The sequence below is a fragment of the Barbus barbus genome (genome assembly GCF_936440315.1).
Source record: "Barbus barbus genome assembly, chromosome: 46".
NCBI lineage: Eukaryota > Metazoa > Chordata > Actinopteri > Cypriniformes > Cyprinidae > Barbus > Barbus barbus.
In genome coordinates, this window is record NC_136724.1 from 14234729 (window position 1) to 14259445 (window position 24717).

The following is a 24717-nucleotide window of genomic DNA, read 5'->3' on the forward strand; positions in this document are numbered from 1 at the left end:
GTGTGTGTTGGAATATACATGTAAGAAAGCTCTTATTTCTGTCATTAGCAGACCGTTTTGCCTCTGGTGAGCTAGATCAATCACTGTAGTGTCAAAACGGATGCATGTTGTTTGCTGTTTAATCTTCAACAGCTTCAGTGATTCAGTGACTCTCTCCATGATGCCCCATGGTGAATCTGGGGTTGGCTACAAGCATGCATGAAGCACTGTTTTCTGTGTTTAAAGCCTGTTAACCATTAGCTTAATCAAAATGACATCCTTCAATGTGAAACATTAGTAGGACTCAAACTGAGCCCTGTATTTGACAGGGAAAAAAAGTATTAAGGATCAAAAGTTGGAAACATTCAAATGAATTCTGATAAATATTTTTAATTAATATTATATTAATTAATATTAATAATATTTATATTTTAAGATAATTAACCATTTTTTATTTTAGAAACATACATTTTAATTGCCACAAATGTATTCTACATTACATTTAAATCTCACAATTTAAAAAAAGAAGAGAGAGAGGCTTGTACCTTGTATTTGTACCCTGTTCTTTGACCCTGTTCATGCAGTTGATTTGTATAAAAAAGCAAATGTAATTACTGCCCTGTCCGTTCAATTTAAAGAGTTGTCAGTTAGGCATGAACTCTTTTTCCTTAGAAATAATTGCTTTGGATAGAGCTTTAAAACTAGTTAAAGCATGATAAACACGACACATCTGGAAATGCAAAACTATTTTTGCAAAAAAACATAATTCACCGCTGCATCATAGCAAATACATGGCAGCATTAGTTTCAATAAATGTAGAATTTCTTACCTGAATATAAAAAGTATCACAATGGCAGTGATAAGAGACATGAGAGAAACACTGTGCCCGATGGTGTAGCCGATCTTCACCGACCTAAAGAAACTATCCTGCAAAAGAAAAGAAAGAATACACGTTTACTAAATAGTGCTGAACAGTTTAATTATTTTTGACTCTTTAAATTACACTACTGTTGGTTTGAGGTCAGTATTTGTTTGTTTGAAAGAAGAAATTAATACTTTTATTCAGCAAGGACACATTACATTGAAAAGACGTTTACAATATTACAAAAGATTACATATTTTAAATAAATACTGTTCTTTTAAACTTTCTATTCAAAGAAAAAAAGTCATGGTTGCCACAAAAATTTGAAGCAGCTCAATTGTTTTCAACTGTGATGTTAATAAGAAATGTTTCTTGTGCAGCAAATCAGCATATTAGAATGATTTCTGAAGGATCATGTTTTTATTGTATTTTTGATCAAATAAATGCGGCCTTGGTGACCACAGAAGACTTCTTTCAAAAACATTAAAAAAGTGTAATACTTCAAACTTTTATACAGCTTGATCAGTATATGCTATCATGAACTTTTTACATGGTATACCATTAAACATGCTTTCTAATAAATCATTCTATTAAACTTATACAAGAAATTAAATTTTTGCACTTTACGTGCATATCTAAATTATTTTTAACAGCATTCTGCTCTTAGTACGAATGACGACAGTGGGGTAATAACATGCATTCACAACCTTCATACACACTACAGCTCGAAAACAAATCAACCACGGTATGACTATGACTCAATCCGCTGCCTTTTTTGTCCGCTTATGGTATCCGGATGTCTGAAAAGAATGTTTCTTTACTCAAGGCTATCTTTTTTGTGGTAATTATGGGTAACTGTTCTGTCTCTCCCACACAAAGCTTTGCTAAAAGACTCACCTGCGTAGAGCGTATTCAAATAACCCCCTCTATAGTCTTTGACCGAAGTTAAATATAAAAACCTGAACATGGCAAGAAAGAGCATCAGACACTCATCAACAAAAACATAAAATTCCTTTTAAGTCCCATGCCCACATATTCCCTGTGGGTCTGAGGACCGTGCGTGCTGATTACCCATCCTGTTGATGTGAACACATGCTGGGAAAGCTTTCATCAAAGGGCAAAGGTCATTTGCTCTTCACTTAACTACACTCTGCTCAAAAGATCAAGGTGTTTCATGTTATATAATATCTGCTTCAATGATGGATTATTAGTATGTTTACAAATGCATCCAAAGGCTGACACCGACGTGCAACACTAAATAAAGGAACTATTATGTTTGGACTTGTTCGTTTGCACTAGGCAATAAAAGGCTGATTGGAAAAGGAGGCTAAAAGGTTGACTGAAAAAGGATGAATGTTAAAGCTTGGGTTTTTTTGGGTGAGGAACACTCAATATGGCATGAGAACGATTACTTTCTGTGAGCTAAAAGTTCAATACGTCAAGAGTCGGAGCATTTCAGTGTTGTATAATGCCAGTGGAGTTGAAAACACTAGTTTGACATAACTTTACAAAGATATTTTGCGTGTATGGTGCTTTCTACAGTCTCTTAACCACCTTCAGAGATGGTAAAAAAAACTGCATTTTATTAACTGAAAATAATATACCAACATACTGAAGTACTAAAATATGCTTTGTACCTTTATAATACACTGACAACCATTAAAAACACAGGTGGCAAAGAGAAAACTATTATGTAGAATCACAAGTAAATTTTTCACAATCTGAGGCTAAAACTAATATATAGAAGGTGCTCATAGACACATATATATATAAAAAAACATAATGTGACACTAAAATAACGAAATAAACATGAATTTTACAACACAAGATATAACATGAAACCCTAATCAGAAAAAGTAAGAAGAAACAGTTGTGACATGTGAATGGACACATAAAGGTTTCTGGGAATGTCAATTAACAGTTTTACACTGTAAATTATAAGATGGCTTGTTCTTTTTCACTTTCAAAAACTATCAATTTAACAGTATGAATGAAATGTCCAATTATTTATTACACTATAGTGAAGGAAATGTTATTATACTATAGTATTTATAGTTATTATAAGGGGGAAACACGATTTCTACCAAGGGGGACTACCGAGAATGCGATTTAACATAGTCCACCCCACCCCCCTCCACCCCCGGCCGGGCACCAGTGAATATGCTGTTCAAGGGACCCAGAAACCGCAGCAGCGACCCTGGTTATTACACTATAAATTTATTACACTATAGTGAAGGAAATGTTAACCAAGTAACATATTTGTACAGTAGCATTTTACAGTATTTTACAATTAAAATTACACGTACACTCATTTTTATAGTGTACTTTGTAGGGGTGTGCACGAATAGTCGAATATTCGGTCTGTAATTATTATTTGAACAATAAAAACAATATTCGAATTTTACTATGTTAATCCTAAGCAGTTATAACTACATGCACTGGGTGGCGCTGTGGAGCGTGTTAAGTTGATAGTATTTGATCACAGAACATCGTCATTCGCGAAGTTTGGATTTACTTTGATCTAAATGATCTTACTAAATGATCTGAAAAAATTTAATTACTTCTGATCAGATGAATTAGTGAAACTGATTTATCATATATCACCACCACAATGATAAATCATGAAATCCAAACACAGTCGATTGAGAAAGACAGCTGTCCATCACTGCATTCACGACTGCAGGTGAACGCGGCTGTACTCCGATTGAGCCGAGAAGAGAGTTTATCTGATAGTAAAATTATCTTCAGACATTATAAAGTTCTCTCGAGGGAGAGTGGTTTAACACAAAGCGCTATGAAACTGTTAGCACACGTTATCTTTGTCAGCACGTTCTTATTGTTATCAGACTGAGGAACAAACTTTCACACTATGTGAATATTATTGTTTCTCTCAGAATTAATACGTGAAACAATTTAAACAATAAATATAGGCTGACTCGAATGTAGCCTACATTCTGTACTGTAATTGGAACAGTCTGCTTGATTTTTCCGTTTGCTCTGCTTGATCTTGATTGCTTTTTTTAATGTATTTTTTGTTGTTGTTGTTGTTTTTGTTTAGGCTACACATGTTTTCAACTAAAATAAAACCTTGCAATATAACATAACGTTGTTGTAGAACATTGTTGAGTAACGGCTAATCATAAGTTTGTTTAGAAATCGTGACAAAAACTTGATAATTAAAAATAACGTCTTTCTCATTAAACCTAATTTAAATAAACGAATATTCGAATATTCGTTTTTTATGAGCCCGAATATTCGAATTTTTGGAAAATGCCCATCCCTAGTACTTTGCACTTACGTCGTCTACAGTGCCATTCAGATTATAGCCACAATGTACTGCGATTTCCATCGGGTCCATCTCGGTCCAGCCATCAGCAGTGCAGGTCTTTGAGAGGTTACCTGTGTGAGAAATTTAAAGGTCATTAACCTCAAGATACACACACTGGCTGCTCTATTTAGAAGCTGCATCTGTTTATTACACGAGCTCTTGACTTTAACTGAAACGCCATGAGTCCCGAGAGCTGGCGTCCTGGAGTGTGTCCACACAATTAAAGTCAAACAGCTTTTTTGAACTAAAGTAGAGAAATACAAGCCACATCACCCCTCTCACTGAGGTGTTTCTTGGCCCTTCTCAATGCACAATGTCACACTGAATGCAAAACTGCATCGAATCAATGCGCAAAGAGACCCAACTGAGACCCAACTGTGGCTTACCGAGCGCATTGATTTGATCTGTGCTGTATACAAATATGAACAATGAATTATTGAGATGCTTGTAGGAGAAAAACAACATTTCTTGGGTCATACGATTTACCCAGTTTTGAGGAAGCTACGTGAAAGTAGTGTAGAAACAATTTTCAATCAGAAATTGGTAGTAAATTTTACATTTATGAAGAAACATCAATTCACACATTTAATTAAAAATGAAAGTTTGAAGCAGAAAAAACAGAAACAGTATTTTCTTGTAAATCAAACTCTAAAAATCTTCAAAAAATATATTTTGAATACTTTGAAACTGTAATCACTATTTGAATTAGTTAAATTACAGTCAAAATGCTGGTTGAAAAGGTAGTACACTGTAAGTTGAACAAAATTAATTACATTGAAGGTTTATTTTGAGCATTGTTTTTATAAATAAAAAAAATCATATTTTTTGCAATTTAATTTTAAATTTTGTAATTTAATAAATAAATAAATTAGCTTTACTGTATCTAATTTGAACGGGTAATTTTTTTACTAAATACAACAAAACATCCTAATTTATGTAACTAAATCAAAAACAGTAAATAGTATTTAAATTAGTAAATCCTTTTTAAAAATCGCTACCAATTTCTAAGAATGAGTATGAATGACATTTTTCAATGCTACTTTCGAGAGAGAGAACAATTTAAGTTGAACCAATTCACAAGACTGAATCAGACCTTCCAACTCTTATGAGAAAGAGAATCATTTAGGAACCATTTCACTTAATTTAATCAGACTGTCCAACTACACAGTATGAGAGAGAGAGAGAACCATTTAAAGGTGGGGTATGCATTTTTTCAAAAACGCTTTAGAAAACTGAGTCGGGCCAGTACCAAAACTTGTAGCCAATCAGCAGTAAGGGGCGTGTCTACTTATGATGCAGTGGAGAGAGCGCTCAGTACATATGACGGACATTAGTCGAGCCGAGCAATGACAGAAAGATAGATTGCGGATAAAAAACAATAGAGGAAAACATCTGCGTAACAAAAGAATGCTTACACCGTGCCTACACCAGACGCGACAGGACTGTCTACACTGGAGGCGACAAAGCAACCACTGAAAATCATTTGAAATTTGTGTCAATATGTCATAAATAGAATGCGGCAGCAGTTTACTGACAGGGATTTGTCATGTCATGTTGCGGCGTGGCATCCCGTGTAGACAGCATCACTGATTATAATGAGTTTTGCTTTGTTTCACAGAACTAATCATTGCCGTACATATGTGTGGGGCAAAGCTAGGGCTGGGCATTATGGCCAGAAAAATTATCACGTAAATTATTTTCATATCATTCGATATCGATAATTATCACGATAAATGTCAAATCTTTATTTCTTTCAAGTTTAAAGCCTTAACAAAATCGTTAACAAAATAAATATCTAAATAAATAAAAATATTTCTTAGTTTCTGCATGTTCTAATGAGTGATATTGTTTCAAATCAAGAAACACGTTTGGGTTGCTTGATAATATTAATAATAATAATAATAATATCACTTTTTTTTCTCTTAGAAATGCACATTTGATAGTAGCTTGAGTTAGGATGCAGATGTAAATTTTTGTTCATTTTTAAAATCAGTAACATCTGTAAAAATTGTACCAACCTCAGTTTTATGTGAAGTTTTTTTTTTTTTTTTTTTTTTAAGTTAGCCTATTTGTATGAAAAACAGTAGTCTAAAAACATTCTGTATAAATGCATATATGCTACAGCTTAATCACAAATACATACACTATAATTATATACCATTACTCCTGTAATAAAATTCAATGTGAATATCCATCATTTCTGACACAACACCATGGTGCAGTGATGTTACTACAGTAAATCTATGGTAAATGGCGATGTGTAGATTGAAAAGCCTTCTGACTGTCTCGTTGCACACAGTGTTTCTCCTGTTTGCCTTTGGCTAGTTTAAATCACGGAGTCATTTGTGTTCATCGCTGAATTCAAGCGTTTCACACTGGATCTAACTGTGCTGTTTAGTGCTCCTGTGACCGAGTAAACGCATCTGTTCTAGTGAGCTCGCGCTGCGCGGCAGTTTGACTTTGATCCGAGTGGATAAAAGGTCCGTGTGGCGCGCGAAGCGCTGTTTCCTTCCGCTTTTGGCGCATAAACATTATATCTAACATTTATTGAACTCTTCATATCGTTTTATCGAGGATAATTATATCGCGATAATTATCGTTATCAAATTATCGCCCAGCCCTAGGCGAAGCCATCAAAATAGGGCCGACACCCTCAGGGGTAGGCAGGGTTTAAATTGGGCAGAGGCCGTCCGGGGCTGAGCCCCAGCACTCCAGGGCTCGACATTAACGCTTCATTAATGCCAGACAAGTAACATGATTAAAACATCACTAACCACAAATAACTAATGTAATAATAAATGTAAACACCAAAAAACAAGTATTATTCTGATTTTATTACATTTAGAGTAAGTGACGAATAGTGGATATAGCTACATTTTCACCATAATAGTTCTATAAACAGTTCAATGAGCAAATACAATAATATTAGGTCACTTACATTTTTGGCGGAACCACAGCGCATCTCAAAGCAACCATCCGATTCATTGCTGAATGATTCAGTGTTTTGAACGAATCGGTGGAGTCAAAGTTTCATAAGACCATGCATAAACATCTGATGAATCTGCCGTTGAACGAAGCGATTTAATGAACGACTCAATGACTCACTCATTAAACGCTCTCTACTTCCACCAACTGGCGTTTTAATTTCGTTGAAAACTATAATTTCCACCATCATTTCTTGTTTGTATATTAATTTTTTTTTTTTAAAGAATAATGTAGTTGTATTTTTCAGTGTAAATGATTTAATTTGATAACTTATAGATAATAACGACAACATTATTATAATTGAATTTATAGATAAAATGTAAGAATTTGAAATGAAAGTTAATGATAGTGGGAAAATGCCCTCTATAAAGGTAAAAAAAAAATTCCCTTGGATAAAATATTTTAAAAAGTGCAGATTTATAGCCTATTTCACAGCTGATAGAAAACCGATGAGAATATTGCATTAGAATAATTTAAATCAAATTTGCAAAAAAACTAAACAAAACACACACAGACACACACACACACACACACAAACACAATACATATTTCCTTTGTCCTCATTTGTAAGTAGCTTTGGATAAAAGTGTCTCCTAAATTACTAAATGTAAATGTAAATATGTATATATGTATATAAGCGATACCATACCATACCCACACCCACATGACAAATCCCAATTTAAACCTTGGGGGTAGGGACGTTTTTGTTTTGGTGATTTTAAATGTCAACATTGGCTACCAGAAATCACTTACCCCACCTTTAAGATAAGCTGATTCATTAAAATGAATCTGACTTTCTAATTCTACATGTGAGAGAGAACTGTTTATGATGAATCGGACTTAACAATTCCATATACAGTACATCACGAGAGATAGAACTGTTTTATATTAGAATGAATCTGACTTATGCATTTGCACTAGATGGAAAAGATTAGCTTGTTACTGGAAAAGCAAGTAAAATACTTTGAAACCAGCTACTATTACACTACTGAAAATATAGTTGAGACCAAAAAAATAGTGTTCAATTAATTCTGAGAGAGTTTAGATTATACCACAATCTGACATTTGTATAAGAACAAGGGAGATATTCAAGGACTAGGTGTAGGTATCCCTCGAGGATGATTCATTTAGAGACAGCATTGTTTTACGGTCCACAGAGTTTGAAAAATATGATGTATACTTCAGGAGGAAGGACACGTAGTTCCTCTTCAGTGCATTTATAGCGGGTCCCATGTTACAATGCCATGTATTGATCCAAAACAACCAATCAATTTCACTCAGGCTTGAATTAAAAAGACTAGGTGAACGAGTTCCCGTGTGGCTTCTCTTCAGTGTGCTTGTTATGTGAACGCTGAAAGAAGCTGTTTCATAAATGAGCACTGAATAGAGCTATACAACAACATTCTCAAATGGAAACGCTCTGTTAAAAAACAAAAAATTACGGTAACACTTCAATTCGATAGTCCACTTTAGACATTCTACTAATAGTAAGTAACTTTGCAACTACATGTCTACTAGCAGTCATTAGAGTATTAGTAGACTGTCTGCTTCATATCTGCTAACACTTTAGTTTGATGGGTCCACAACATACAACATACTGAGTATTAGAAACTTTACAAGTATATGTCAACTTATTCTACTAACCCTAAACCTACCCTACTGAGAGTTAGTAGACATGTAGTTGCAAATTAATGAGAATTAGTTGACATGTAGTTGACACGTAGTTACAAAATTACTTATAGTTAGCAGAATGTCTAAAGTGGACTATCGAAATAAAGTGTAACCAAAATTACTTTCCAAAGGAACAAATGACAGCAGAAACAACTTCAAATGCATCAAATCTACGCACAAAGACCACCTGTGCCTGCCCCGACAGGAAGTGACCTCCACCTATATAATGATGTCTGCTGCTGAATAAATCATACTCGCAGATACAGTACAACCCATTTACCAACAGTTAAAAGGATTTTTGGCCAATTACAAGATTTGTTTGACTTTTTTCCCACTAATATCTTAATGCACGTAGCAACTCAAAAAAATGAAATGACAATAAGGTCCGCTTTACTATCTACTTGTTAAAAATTAATTGGCCATTGTTTTGTCTAGTTTTGGCCTGTGACTCGCCCTGGGAAGAAACAAGTAAACAACATGAATCTGCACCATTATTATCAAAACAAAACAACATTTCTCTGATCTTTTCCCTTTTTACATTCAGTGCCTGTATCAAAATTGAAAAAAAAAACTTTAATTGGAAAGCATTTTGTTTCTTTAACTTTTAACTTTTAACTCTAGACATAAGAAATTAAGAAAAGTATGTATTATTTCCTCTATAATTATCCAAAGACAATAATTTTGTCATTATTATATTGTCGCTTTAAAAAGCTGTTGAGAGTTTTATTGTTCATTTAATGGGTATTGATCTGCTCATTCATCATTTGGAAGATGCACCATAAAAAGTCAATAATGGTAATTACTAAACACAGCTGCAGTATGTCAGGCTACAAAAGCAGCACTTCTCTGGTACTGTACGTTAAGGTTTCTGTGTCTGCAAGTTAACTGCCTGAATGGCTCATTAAGAAAATACACCAAAATAAATTAATTGATGGAAAACACAAACATTAAATTAATCAACAGGTTAATCAGCTAATGGAATGATTAATAAAATGATTAAGAAGTTTTAACATTAATTTGTGATCAGTGTTGGGGAGTAACTAGTTACATGTAACGGAATTACATAATTTAATTACACAATAAAAGTCATTGTAATTAGTTACAGTTACTAAGAAAAAATATGTAATTAAATTACAGTTACTTATGAAAATGTTAAAGATTACAAAGGGGGTTACAATTGATTTATTTCATAAATTGCAGTGACTGTCTTCTGTAGAAGAGCAAAGGCGATTCGCAAATAATCATAAAAAAATATAAACTGAGAGAATTACTTCTTCTGGAGGTGCAGCTGGATCATGATCAATGGGTACTGCTCCATCTTTGAGTTTTAACTCTTTAACAAAACCTGCCTTGAATTGTCCCTCATTCAGAAAACAGTCTGGAGCAAAGGGATTTGCGCAGCCAGACATAAACAAATTTAGTGAAAGTGAAGTGACGTGTGGCCAAGCATGGTGACCCATACTCGGAAGTGTACCAAGTGTACACACAGTAGTGAACATACACCCGGAGCAGTGGGCAGCCATATTGCTGCGGCACCTGGGAAGCAGATATATGAAAAAATATATGATATATGAAAAAGATATATGAACATTTCTTTTTGGAAAAAATATAATAAATGACATGCATTAAATAAATTATCTTTCTTTTTTACAATCTTGCAAGCAAAATGCAAAAAAATCATAAGACAAGATGACAAGAGTTGATCAGATGACAAGTGTGAAGAGTTGATCAGATAATCCCAACAAAATAATAAAATGCTAAATGATCCCATCTAAAACAATTGGAAAACTGTCATCTGCTTTAAATCCAGTTGACTTTCGACTTCTAGGTGATTTACGGAAAATTTCATTCCCATAATCCAACAGCACACAACATCTGAATCATGCAGTAATTATTACCCACATGAAAGACAACATTTTAGCCTTGATTTGAATAAATTATAACATTAATAATGAAAGGTACAACATGGGTATCAAGCAGGATTAAGATTCTCGCTATAAACTAATCCATCTAATACCTGATGCTACTCCCTGCTTTATCTGATATGCATATTGTTGTGATTATCAGAAAGACATGGATTAAAATCAGCTAAATTGAATACATTGCATTTAACATGTTACTTCAACAAAAACCAGCACCTGAAAGCTTGTGTAAATTTATTGAAGAGGATGTTTACTCTTGGCTTTTAGTGTATGCTTTGTTTGTCATGTAAGGTTGACGCCAACCCTCTCACATTTATCAATGTGTGCAAACACCCACATGCAATATATCCATCTTCACACATTATTCCAGTGGACCTCCGGCTTTGTCATAAGCCACAGAGATCCCATGAAGCAAATCCAGAATGCCACATTAATCTTTGGTATTGAACTACGGACAGAGTTTTATCATTTTGAAAAGCATAATCTGTCCTTTCCCATTCAGAGAGAGAATTGTACTGTGCTTGTATGCTTTAACTGAAAATCCATCAGAAATGTGTGGGACTTAAGGAAAAGAAATTGCTCCTGAATGGTATTTCACCATCAGCACCGGTACAGTATGTTTCATTTGCGATAGTGCCACTGCAAACATCAAATATGTAACTAATTTGTTTAATTCTGAAAAATTAATTATACTATAAGGTTGCACTGTATTTTAAGGTGCCCTTGTTACAGTGTAGTTATACAAATAATTACAAAATAAGTACTGAGTAATATTAATTAACGGCATGTACTATATAAATAGGGTTCAACCGTTAGACTTGGGTTTAGTTGCTTGTATTTAAGCGTAATTTACTGCTATTACTGTAGTACATGTAACACTTGTAACAAGGACACTGTAAAAAAAATGGACCTAATATAACCGTAAATTTCATTGGTTATACTTTACTTCATCTCAGTAAACTCCTAATTTGCTGCTTATTAATAGTTTGTAAGGTAGTTGTTAAATTTAGGTATGGGGTTGGGTTAAGGGATCTAAAATATGGTCATCCAGAATAAGGCATTAATATGTACTTTATAGGTACTGCTAAACAGCCAATATGCTACTAATAAAATTACCAGTGCTGGGCAACGATTAATCACATCCAAAATAAAAGTTTTTGTGTACATAATATATGTGTGTGTACTGTGAATATTTATTATGTATATATAAATACACACACATGCATGTATATATTTAAGAAAAATAAGTTATGTTAAATATGAAATATATTTTTCTATATATATATATATATATATATATATAGTGCCCTCCAAAAGTATTGGAACAGTAAAGACAAAATTGCTCTGTTGGCTGTGGAGTCAAGACATTTACAAATATGATTAAAAGATGAATATGAGACAAAACTACAGAATGTAATTTTATTATTGGGTGATTCAACACATAAATGTTTTACCAGCTAAGAAGTTCAGCACTTTTAGAGTTTCATCCCTCTATCTGATGAGAGCATAAGTATCGGAACAGTTGCCTCACGGGTCTTTCTAAGTGATCAGCTGTGTCCTGTTGCATTGATTCTTCAGATATTAAAAGCAGGGAATATGTTGTATCAGTTATATCCATTACTTCTGTATTCTGAATCTTGCATTCGATGATGACACACACAAACCAGGATGAAGATGAGGGAGCTGACTTTGAGAGAAAAGCAAGCAATTTGGATGCTAAAAGAAAGGAGGAAGTCAGTTAGAGCTATAGCAAAAACAAAGGGCATGGAGAAATCAAGAGTTTGGAAACCACCAGCAACCAACAACGACCTGATAGACTGAGAAAACAACAGTAGTTGATGACAGACAAATCATAAAAGCTGTGAAAATGAACCGTGTCTGTAAAATCACCAACAACTTCCAGAAAGCTGACAATCTACTGTCCTCAGGAGACTTTGACACAGAATTACAGATGCTACACAGCAAGATGCAGACCTCTGACCAGCACCAAAAATAGAAAGGCAAGATTAGAGTTTGCAAAAAAGCACAAAGGTGAGCCAGAAGAGTTTAGGAACTGTGTTTATGGACCGATGAGACGAAGATGAACCTTTATCTATGTGATGGGAAAGCAAAAATGTGGAGAAAAAAAGGGAACTGCAAATGATTCCAAGCATACAGCCTCATCTGTAAAGCATGGTGGAGGTGGTGTCATGGCATGGGCATGCATAGCTGTCACTGGAACAGGTCCTCTCAACTTTACTGATGACTTAATATATGATGGCAATGGCAAATTTATTTATATAGCACTATTAATTACAACCCATGGTTGTCCAATGTTCTTTGCAGCAAAGGAAAAATAGAAAACTAATAAGAATAATAAAAAACACAAAAACATACACAACGTGCAATAACAACAATAAAATGTAAGGCAAGAAAGTATTAATACACATTATAAGCCTCATCAAACAGATAAGTTTTTAGGCTAGACTTAAAAGCAGATACAGAGGGAGCAAGTCTGATTGTGGCAGGTAATTCATTCCAGAGTCTGGGGGCAACTACAGAAAATGCACAGTCACCTCTACACAGGGGCGTAGATTACGCGGGGTACCCGGGGGACGTGTCCCCCCCCCCCCCCCACTTTTTATAAAAAGTAAATTCGTCCCCCGCACTTTTTCATCGGACAGTTGTGTTCTCGACATGTTGAGGTTTTAATGGAGCAATGTATATAAATGCAGAATGATTTAAAATTCAAAGAGACAGGATCATTTATACATGACGTTTACGTTTCCATGCCAATCAGTCACTCAGTTTGTGACGTCACGACATGCCCAGGCTCGCGCCCGCGGTCCCGCGCTGTATCCATCATTCATTAGAGGTCGAGATGAGTTCAAAGCGGCAAGAAACTCTTCACTCCTTTTTTACGAAAAAGTCAAGCAGTGTAAGTTGGCATGTGGTATCCGAATAATGTTGCACAATGTTGAGTGACTCTGCCTATTGCTCTTGCTGAATAAATAGCAAGTTTTGATGTTCATTATATGGAGAAATAAAAAGCTGCCTGGACAAACATGCACTTATTTATTTTCAGTGTAATTTTCCGTAACTCTTTTGTGACGTCTTTTATTTTAACACGTATGTATGTTATCAGAACCCTTCAAATAAGAATAAAGATAATGTTGAACTGAGATTTTACAGCGTTTGCAGCATTGTGACACTCTGCCAATTCTACATGATGTAGGCCTATTTCAATCAAGTATGCAAGCACTGATCTGATACAGGACCGATCTTAATTTAGGGCTGCTCTATCATTATTGCACTAATTTGACGTTTTTATGTGTTGTCAAGAATGAACAAGAAACAGTCAGCCTAGGTTTGTTAGGACAGAATCAGGACGACACACAGTGACTGACAGGTGAGAAGAGTGGCTTTTAACACCTAGCTGTTTTTACATTGTATATAATCTATAATACACAAGCGTTTGTAGGATTATATATGGACCAATCATAGAAAACACATAATTAGTCAAATATAGAAAAATAAAAAATGACATTAGTATGATGAACAACTTCTCAGTAGGGCTGCAACAACTAATCGATAAAATCGATTATTATCGATTATGAAAATCATCGACAACGATTCTCATTATCGATTAATCGGGTCTGCCCACAGTGCACGTCCAACTTCAGCTGGTTAGACAAATTACGGCACTGAATAATGCATTTATATGGACAAAATGCATCTAAAAATAGTGGAGGAAACAGAATGAGATTCTGCCGGAGAAGCACGTGATCCAAGCTGCCCAAAACATGATAATTCTTTATTTTAAGCTTTAAGTTAATGCATAAGAGTCATGGCTTGCCCTGTCAGGCGCTTTGACAGATGCGTGTGCGTCCTCAGCGCAAAAACGTTCAGTTTACGGTCATATCCTTATCTATAAATGCCACAAATTCACGCGAGCATTTCCATTTTTGCATAAAGGTCCGTCCTGACAGTCTGTGTTAAGTTTAAAATACCGAATGAGCGCCGGCGCGGCGGGCGCGCGCACGCGCGTCAGACGGACAGAACACAGTAGAGAGGGAGACAATTAATAGGCTTTTCAGCCAAACATATCCACTGTGCTGAATTATCTGTTGTTGAAAGTTAATTTAAGGTTTAAAATAAATTAAAATATTTTATGAGAGTAGGAACTTTAAAGGGATAACAGCGTGTAATTGTCTGTCTGAATATAAACATGAGACGCTCCATAACGGCCTTTTACAGGATAAAGAAATGACGAGGTGACTGTGATCAAAGTAGTTCCTGCAGAACATTACTCTTACCTGTTGGTTAACACTGAGTTTGTGTTTTTATTCGTCTTTATTATTATCTTTATTATTTTAATTTTTAATAGAGGTTTAAACTATATTCAATTTTTACAATGCTTAACAAATTTATGTAAGTTTAACAATGTGTTTATGTAAGGTTTGTGCCACTGCTGCTCTAAAGTAACAGTATTGGTGATAACCAAAATAATGTTTCGGCTTTCTGTACTGGTTAGTACTCCAATATGTGTAAGCTCTTTAGTAACAGTAGTAGGCTATTTTTAATGCTATAATATCATTATTGCTGTTATCTATGAAAGAAAACCAGAGCACTTATTTTTTTTTTGTATTTTTTATTTGAGTATTTTTTTTTTCGCGATAACCAATTGCAGTCAAAAAGTACATAAACAATACCAGCAAGAATGCAAGCTGTTATGAGGACATTTTTTATTATTATGTCCAATAAATGACAATAACATTTTTAAATTAAAATTTTTTTTGACAAATTTCTAAAATATGTTTTCTCTTTATTATGATAAGTGGTCTAATAAATTAAGCACTGTATGTTTTCATAGCATTCAGTTGTCACGTTTGTTTGAAGGACATTGGGCAGAATGTGGAATAGTGTTTTTTTTGGTCAATATTTCTTTAATCCGATTAATCGATTAATCGAAAGAATAATCGGCCAACTAATCGATTATCAAAATAATCGTTAGTTGCAGCCCTACTTCTCAGCTATCATTTTTAACTACAGTAGGTAATTATTAGCTTGCATATTGGTTGTTTATTAGTACTTAAGCACATATTAATTCTGTATTCTTCATGACCATATTCTGCATCCCATAATCCTAAACTTAACAACTACAACGACTACCTTACAAGCTATTAATAAGCAGTAAATGAAGAGTTTATTGAAGTAAAAGTCATAGTTAATAGTGAATATGTGTATATCATTCTAAAGTGTTAAAAAATAATTTAGGATACAAATGATTGGTTATTGTCCAGCAGTGTACTTAATGTGTTATTTTCTTCTGTATGTCACTATTCCCTGTATGTACATGTTTCAAACACTGCTTTATTTGCTATAGACAGAGGCACAAGTGCATTCACAGCTGAGAGTGAATGAGGCAGAAAGTTTCAGTGAGGCTTCAGAGGTAAAGATTATTTACTGCATTGTCTATGATAAGATAATTCTTTTAACATAGACTAATCAGACGAATGTATAATAGAACAGAACAGAATAAAGAAGTATGTGAATGTGCAAGTATCCATTACTGTGTGCCATGCACTCTACATACAACACACACAAAATACAGTTTGAAATATGTAAACAATAGTACCCTTATAAGGACATCTTTGTAACTTATACTCAAAAAGGTGCACATATAGAGTACCAATATGTACCGTAATGTACAACTATGAAACTTTTTGGGGTAAATAAGGTACAAAGATGTGCTTTTAAGGGTACTGTCCCAGTGACAAGCTGTTGTATTTCTTTCTTTCTTTTTCTTTTTTCTCTCTTTCTTTCCTTCTATTTTACAATCATATATAATAATATAATCATAAAGCATATTAAGCAAAAAGGTATGATTAAAAATAAAACCTGTCAATTAGACAAGGGTTAACTGAAAAAAAAACAACAACAAAAAACAGGTTTAACACTAGACATTCCGTCCCCCCCACTTTTGAAATGATGGCTACGCCCCTGCCTCTACACTTATACTTCGACCTTGGAATGAACAACAGTCTCTGGTTAGACGACCGAAGTGATCTACTGGAAAAATGTTCAATCAATAGGTCAGAAAGGTAAGATGGGGCCATTCCATTTAGAGATTTGTACACTATGAGTAATATTTTTAAATCAATTCTGTAGCGCACAGGCAACCAGTGAAGAGAGCGTAAGATTGGAGTGATGTGGTCCCATTTTCGAGTACCTGTGAGCAGTCTGGCTGCTGCATTTTGAACTAACTGTAATCGGGAAAGAACTGATTGGTTAATCCCAACATATAGAGATTTACAGTAATCCAGCCTGGAAAATATAAAGGCATGGATTACTTTTTCAAAGTTTTTGAAGGAGAGAAATTACTTTACTTTTGATAGCATTCGCAACTGAAAAAAGCATGATTCACGACCAAGTTTATCTGCTTATCAAATTTCAAAGACTCAAAGACAACACCCAGGTTTTTCACCAATGTCTTCACACAAGAAGACAGCCCACCAAGATTTGTTTTGGGATTATGAATTGAATCTGAAGAACCAAAAACTATTATTTCCGTTTTACTTTCATTAAAATTCAGAAAGTTTAGAGGAAACCAGGATTTTACATCTGACAAGCAAGCCATGAGAGTGTCCAAACCATCTGAATTACATTTTAAGAGCAAATAAACTCATGTCATCAGAGTAGCAATGGAATGACAGCCCATACTTCCTGAAAATAGAACCAAGTGGGAGCATGTATATTGAAAAAAGAATGGGAGCCAAAATGGATCCCTGCGGAACCCCACATGATAAAAATGCTTCACTAGAAAAGAGATCTCCAAAATTTATTGAAAACCTTCGATTAAAAAAATAAGATTTAAACCAATTTAAGGCAGTACCTTTTATACCTGCGCATTGCTCAAACCGAGCAATAAGAACTTTGTGATCGACCATATCAAATGCATCGGTCAAATCTAGGAGCACAAGCACAGCATAGTTACCAGAATCACAGGTTACTAAAATATCATTTAAGACTTTCAACAATGCAGTCTCAGTAGAGTGATGTTTTTTAAAACCAGATTGAAATATTTCAAAAATCATATCTCCAAGATTTTAGCGATAAATTACAAATTTGAGATAGGTCTAAAGTTGGCTAACACTGTGGGGTCTAAGTTCTGTTTTTTAAGCAGGGGGTGGACTGTTGCATGTTTTAACAAGTCAGGTACATAACAAGTCATGATGACAGTAGCAGAATGAATTTGGAAGGGTACAAAACCATCTTGCCTACCAATATTCAAGAAACTGCCACCAGATTAATTGGGAAGTGCTTCATATTGCATCAGGACAATGTCCCAAAACACCCTGCCAGTTCAGTCAAGGAATTTATAAGGGCAAAGAAATGGAAAGTCTTAGATTGCCCAAGTCATTCTCCAGATTTAAATCTGATTGAACATGAATTTCACCAGCTGGAGAGGAGAGTAAAGGCAGAAACTCCTCAAAACAAGCAACAATTGGAATTGGCTGCATTAAAGGCTGGGAAAAGTATTTCAAAGGATGAGACCAAGAGTCTGGTGATGTCTAAGGGTCGCAGACTCACTGCTGTGATTGTGCGCAAGGGCTCTGCAACTAAATAATAGCTTTTAATCTTTTATATCTGCCTTATGTTCAACTGTCCCAATACTTATGCTCACATCAATGAGTGGGATGAATTCTAAAAGTGCTGTTCTTTTTATTTGGTAAAACATGTATGTGTTTAAACGGCTAATAATAAAATGTGACATTCTGTAGTTTTGTCTCATATTCATCTTTTAATCATATTTGCAAATGACTCCACAGCAAACAGAGCAATTTTGTCTTTACTGTTCCAATACTTATGGAGGGCACTGTATATATATGCATGTGTGTCTTCATATATACATAATAAATATGCACAGTACACACACATATATTATATAAACAAAAACTTTTATTTTGGATGCGATTAATCACAATTAATCATTTCCCAGTACTAAAAATGACATTATATACAGTATTTAATAGATATTTATTGAGTATATTATGTCATTATAACATAAAACTGATCTGACTCAATCTGACTCAAGTTCCATGCCTTTTCTGGCCATTCCAAATAAACAGATTTTATCAGTTGACAAATATCCCCTGCGCAGTGTGTAGGGAGCAGTGAACACAGCATTTAGGAATCCAGTCAATCAGAATACAGCTATATTATCCTTGTACTAGAACTAGTGTGGTGAGGGTTGATACACTGCTCAGAACAGCAGAGCTAAATGTCTACAATCCAGGGCTCAGATGGTAACTGGTTCTTCTTCATTTAACTGAGCTCTGCTGAAAAAAAAACCACTTGCTCATCAAATGATGAGGAAGCACCAGAGGGGCTTCAGTATTTGGCTGTGGGGAGTCATATAAGCTATGGAATGCATGACTGATCTACTTTCAGTGAAAGATCAATGAATATGATTACATTTATATTCAGCACTCAAATGTGGCCACCTTCACACTCGGCTGCATATGAAACAAGCAGCTTTGATAGATGATTGAATGAACTAATTCTTTGTGATATATACAATCCCCAGGCACTAAAAAAACAACAGCAGTGAAATACTATGCCTCATTAATCAAACATTCATTAATTAAGCACTACTGAAAGGACTGAATGACATAACAAGAGTAAGACTAAAGCCTACACTTTAATTAAACGCTGAGGTTGAACACCTTCATGAATACTTCAATATATAATACACCTTACACATACAGAAGCAGAGTATGACTGTACTTGTTTATTCTTATGAGAGAACAACAGGTTAACAAACTTTTTTATATATAAAAACTACACTTAAAGAAAAAGATAATGCAAAAATGATATTGAAATGTTCTATGATTTAACTTTTTTTTTAATCACTTAAGTTTTAGAAAAGTACTTTTATGATGAATTGTTTAGATTTTACAATTAAAATCTAGATCTGGGAAAAGGACAAAATCTATAAATAAAATACATTTGAAAACGTAGCAAAAAATAAAGTGACCTTCATTAAAGTGAACTTTACATAACAAAAATAAAAAAGTTTAAATCTGTTTGATTTTAAAAATCAACCCCTGAGAGATAAGTGTCCATTTCCCAGAGATGTAACACTGTTATCTGTCTCTTGCTAACAACAGATTTATGTTTGAGTCATCAGCACCGGCTCTTTATCTTCACAACACTTTCAAACTCATTTCTCAAATGTTCTTTTAAACCTCTGTGCTAAACGAAGGGGCTGCATCTTCTATTCTTAATCTTCTATTCAAGAATGAACAGAATCACCCACAGTTCCATATAACTAACATGAATGAGCAGTTCACATTTCAACATTTCAAAGAAAACTCTTTGACTATCACAGCTGGCCATTCTTAAAGTGTTCAGTGTGTTCAGAAATCACTGCTTGAAATCCAGAGCTCCTCAAAGCAGATGTGCTCTTTTTCAGCCCTCTTTCATCCCTGAAGAAACACGTTTTTTACTCTCCAACACAGAGGCTGTATTTCCATTATATGGAATCGACATAGGTTTCATCTTTTTAAGATATTAATCAAAAGTTAAAGTGACAAAATTAATAAATTAGTATATAAATATTGTATATAAATATAAATTAAAATAAATAAATAAATATAAATTTATAGAACTTTGCACTAAGTCTTTGTATAACAGCTTAAATGCAAGTCTGCTGAACTTGTTATGCTGCCAGACTTTCAATGAGTTTAATTAACAGTTTCTGGTGTGATGTGGCTGAGACAGAATTATCAGATAAACAAGTGTGACCTAATGGTAGTACATACTCAGTCAATGTGTCTGATTTGCCTCCTAATGAACTAGCCATTCCATCCACTCAAAGCAGCGGTTCTGCATGTAAAATGTAACCCCCAGTCAGTAGTTCTACTGCATTCTGCAAACATGATATTAATGTTGTCCTACATTGATGACAACATACCATTAAAATGCTGTTTGCTAGAGGGGAAAAATTGGTTTTGTTTTACTTTCTGACAATTAAGGGCTTATTTTAGAGTTGTCATTTTCCCAAGCTCATCACTTTGCCTTGAGAAGTGTGATATCAAAGAAAGAACTCCAGTGAGTATGTCGGAGTTTCAGATTAACTTCTGAACAACTTCAGACACTGAAGTGCCTCAAAACTTATAGTTTTATAGCGATGCGACAGCCCATGACAGAGGCTGACAAAATGACAAAGACACTCTGCACTTTTCTTCAAGAGTTACAGCTGTTGCTTAATGCCTTGAAGTTCATCAAAGGTTTTTGATGGCGATTTCAACTTACCCTCATGATGATCAGAGAAGTGTCTGAAGTAATTTGGACAGGGAATAACCACATGTTCCCCAACTTTGGCTGATGGCCAGCAAGTAATAATATCCCACATCCCTTTGCAGCCTGGCAAAAGAATAAAGAACAATGCTTAGCATTAACCAAATTCTCTTCAAAACAAGTCATGTCACTCGGCGGCCATCTTTGAAACGCCTCTCAGGCATACAAGTGCAGCTCCTATCTCTTTGAATGGGGAAACATCAAATTCTCTAAAACTGTTCACTAAGCTTACGATTAAATTTCATATTTAAATAATCAAAGAAATCTGACAACAACTGTATCATGGCTCAAATAGCATTATAAAAATCTTATTTTTCAGGCTAGATCAGCCAGTGTGCATGCGCAGTACTAAGCGCACATTTTAGAAAGCTGACTGTTTCTATAGCAACCAGGACTTCTAACGGCAGCTGCAGTGACGCGCTGACTTTACCGATTAGCGATTGGCTCTTTCATTCAGAAGGCAGGGCTCCCTGCAATTGAGCAGCCATATTGAGCATTGCATTTTCCCCATTCAAAACTATAGGAGTGACACGTCTTGGGTATTCTATAGTCTTTGAATTAACCCAATATTTTATGACTCGATATAACCCTCTATGTTGTACAAAAGTATAAAACATCATTAGGATTAGAATATAACAATATCTTAAGACCACTATTAACTATTAACTATTAACAGTGGTGGCCAAAATGGTTAAATCACCTGACAGATCTGAAAATAACTTTTTTGCCTCCAAAACATGATTTAATTTCATAATGTTCATGAAACATGCAGATGGTTGCTCTGAGCACAAGAAATATCAGATGAAGTGAGTCGTACTGTTTTTATCCACTTTTTAACTTTAATATTTGGTTTGTCCATCTTTTGCAGTAATTACAGCAGCACATCTCTCTAGCATAGTGTCAATATACAGTATTTCCTGAGAACTTCAACACTAATGTTATCCCATGCCTTCTGCAACTCAAGCCAAAGGCTTTGCTTTGAAGGTACAATAGAACTGTCCAGTTTATTTTCCAAATCGCCCCAAATTTGCTCAATGGAGTTGAGGTCCCGACTTTGAGGGGGCCAGTCCATCATTTTCAATGTTCCAGCAGATTCCTTCCGTCGCAGGTAGTTCTGGCAATAGTTTGTTTTATGGGTATTGTAATGGACAATTCAACAAAAACAACTGAAACCTCTTAAATATGCCACGTGTTGCAATAATTTGTGGTAGCCAAAATTGTTAGAACCCTTGGCATATTTAAGAGTATTAAAAGAGTATTTTCACCAAGCTAAAAAATTTAAGACTATTTTCACCAGCAAAAAAATGGTTTTAAGTCAGTTATTTCTATCTTTTGCTGTAGTGTGTTAGTAGGAAATATCAGTTTACACTTCCAAACATTAATTTTGCCATTAATTGTAATAATCCAGTGAGATTTTTGTTTGCACAGAGATCTGATCTAATCATCATCCAGTCTGTCTGGAATGACATAAAGAAACAGAACAAACTGAGACGTCTCCAAGATGCTTCAAGAGACCTACCTGCAAAGCTAATTGAGAAATGATGTGCAAGTCCACCTAGGGCAAAAGCTGCTTTAAATGCAAAGGATGGTCACACCAAATGTTGATTTAATTTAGTTAATAGAAGTTCATTGATAAAGAAAATCTGTTTATGACATTATTTTTGAAAGCATCCTCATTTCACAGCATTTTTACACAAGTGCCTAAAACTTTTAACAGTACTGCAGCTTTCCAGGTATGTTTCTTGAAGCATCTTGGAGACGTTGCCACAGTTCTTCTAGATTTAGTCAGTCTCAGTTTGTTCTGTTTCTTCATGTCATTCCAGACAGACTGGATGATGATCAGATCAGATCTCTGTGTGGAGCACTGGCTGTTATCAGACTCCTTGTGCAAACAAAAATCTCACTGGATTATTACAATTAATGGCAAAATTAATGTTTGGAAATATAAACTGATATTTCCTACTGACAAACTACAGCAAAAGATAGAAATGACTGACTTAAAACCATTTTTTTAGCTGGTGAAAATACCAGTGTTCTAATAATTTTGGTCACCACTCTATGTAATGATAAATTCATGAATTTAAGCATGAAAATTAAAATTTAATGTAGCAAATAATTAAAAAATATACATAATTTTGCATTTTTATAAATATATGTATATGTATGTACTGTATATATGTATATATTTTTACTTTGTTTGTGATTTTCTTGTATAAAAACTGTATATATATGTATTCCAGCATTTATTTGCTACATTAAAGTATTATTTTCATGCACAAAAACACCAATTAAGTATTATACAGAGAGATTCCTCCAATGGTCCAGCCAAATACTAATTTGACAGCACCAACTTCCTGCAGAAGAATTATACAAATGTGTCACTGGTTGATTTCCCTAGTGTTTAAATTAGTCTGAACTGTCTAAATTTAACTGGGGTTTATTTAAAAGTAACATGAGGGCTCTAAAACTCCCACTTCCCTCATCCTTCAGTTGGACACCTGTGAGCAAAATAAACTGAGATATGGTATCAGCTTATTGCTTTACCCGTAATATTTTGAATATTTACGACTCTCCTCATGCCCCCAGAATGCATATGTCTGATTCATGAGGCGAGGTGAGTTGGCTCTTGATTGTGAATGTGGAGAACTGACAGCTAGTTTATCTTATTCATCCTCTCCGAGCTACAGAGGAATGTTCCAGAGGCAAGTGGCCTGTTTAAAAATCCACCTCATTCAGACACTAGGTATATGGATGTGACGATGGGTCAGCACACCAACTGTAGACATGTAAATTCAATCATCACAGGATTGCGGTTTAAACTGAAGTCAGATAAAGTCTGGCTGCTGAAAGCTCTTTAGAGTTAAAGACACTGACTAGGGAACACTGAAAGGAAAATGTACTGTATATGCCTTGACTACTAATACTAGACTAAATCCACAGTCAGCAGTTGGATTAAAAAAAAAAACAGTACAGGTCAGCTCAACAGGTTTAGTTAAACTTCAAATGCAGTTAATGAATTGGACTGTTGTAAAAATGCTGAAAGAAAAAACATTTTACAAAACAAAAAAACTAATTTTCTTTGAGGGATAAAGGAAATGGTAATCTGTGCCTCAATGTTTAGATTGAGTGATTGAAGCTCAGGGAAGGCATGTGATTGCATCCTGATGTTTATGAAACCAATCTTGAATGAGTTCGGCAGTGCATATGGAGGCATTTTCACCTAAAATATGGGGGAAGGGAAGAGTATTTGCACTATAGGATGCATTGGTTTTGCAAATTGCCCTCCTTGACTATTGTACAATCCGAAGAAGAATCCTCCCACATAATGTCTTCCAAAACATGGCTGATACCTACAGACGGGTTGTGGGTTGAAGGCATCTTATTTCCCAAATATAAACTCAGGTGTATCTCTTGCATTAGTTTACAGTACACTGTATATGGTTGCTTTGCAAATAAGTGGTTAGTGAATGACACCTATACCGTGTACCATAAATGTCAGTTTTTCAGAGCTCACAATGTAAAGCTTCTGATGTAGTTTGGTGGTAATTTTTAATGCTGGATTTTTGCACCATGCTCAACATTACATCAAATTCATGCTTTTGTTACTTTCATGTTATTCAACATTC

General features: G+C 34.7%; 1 protein-coding gene across 1 annotated transcript in view; it reads right to left on the reverse strand.

Annotated features, from left to right (window-relative positions):
- LOC306864794 (vasoactive intestinal polypeptide receptor) overlaps window positions 1-24717 on the reverse strand; it is a 70890-nt gene that overhangs the window by 26118 nt on the left and 20055 nt on the right. Inside the window, exons 3-5 of the mRNA XM_079409028.1 lie at window positions 21047-21157; window positions 4140-4240; window positions 809-906 (exon numbers count right to left, since the gene is read on the reverse strand). Coding sequence (XP_079265154.1) covers window positions 809-906; window positions 4140-4240; window positions 21047-21157 — 310 coding nt within the window. The remainder of the gene's footprint in view (window positions 1-808; window positions 907-4139; window positions 4241-21046; window positions 21158-24717) is intronic.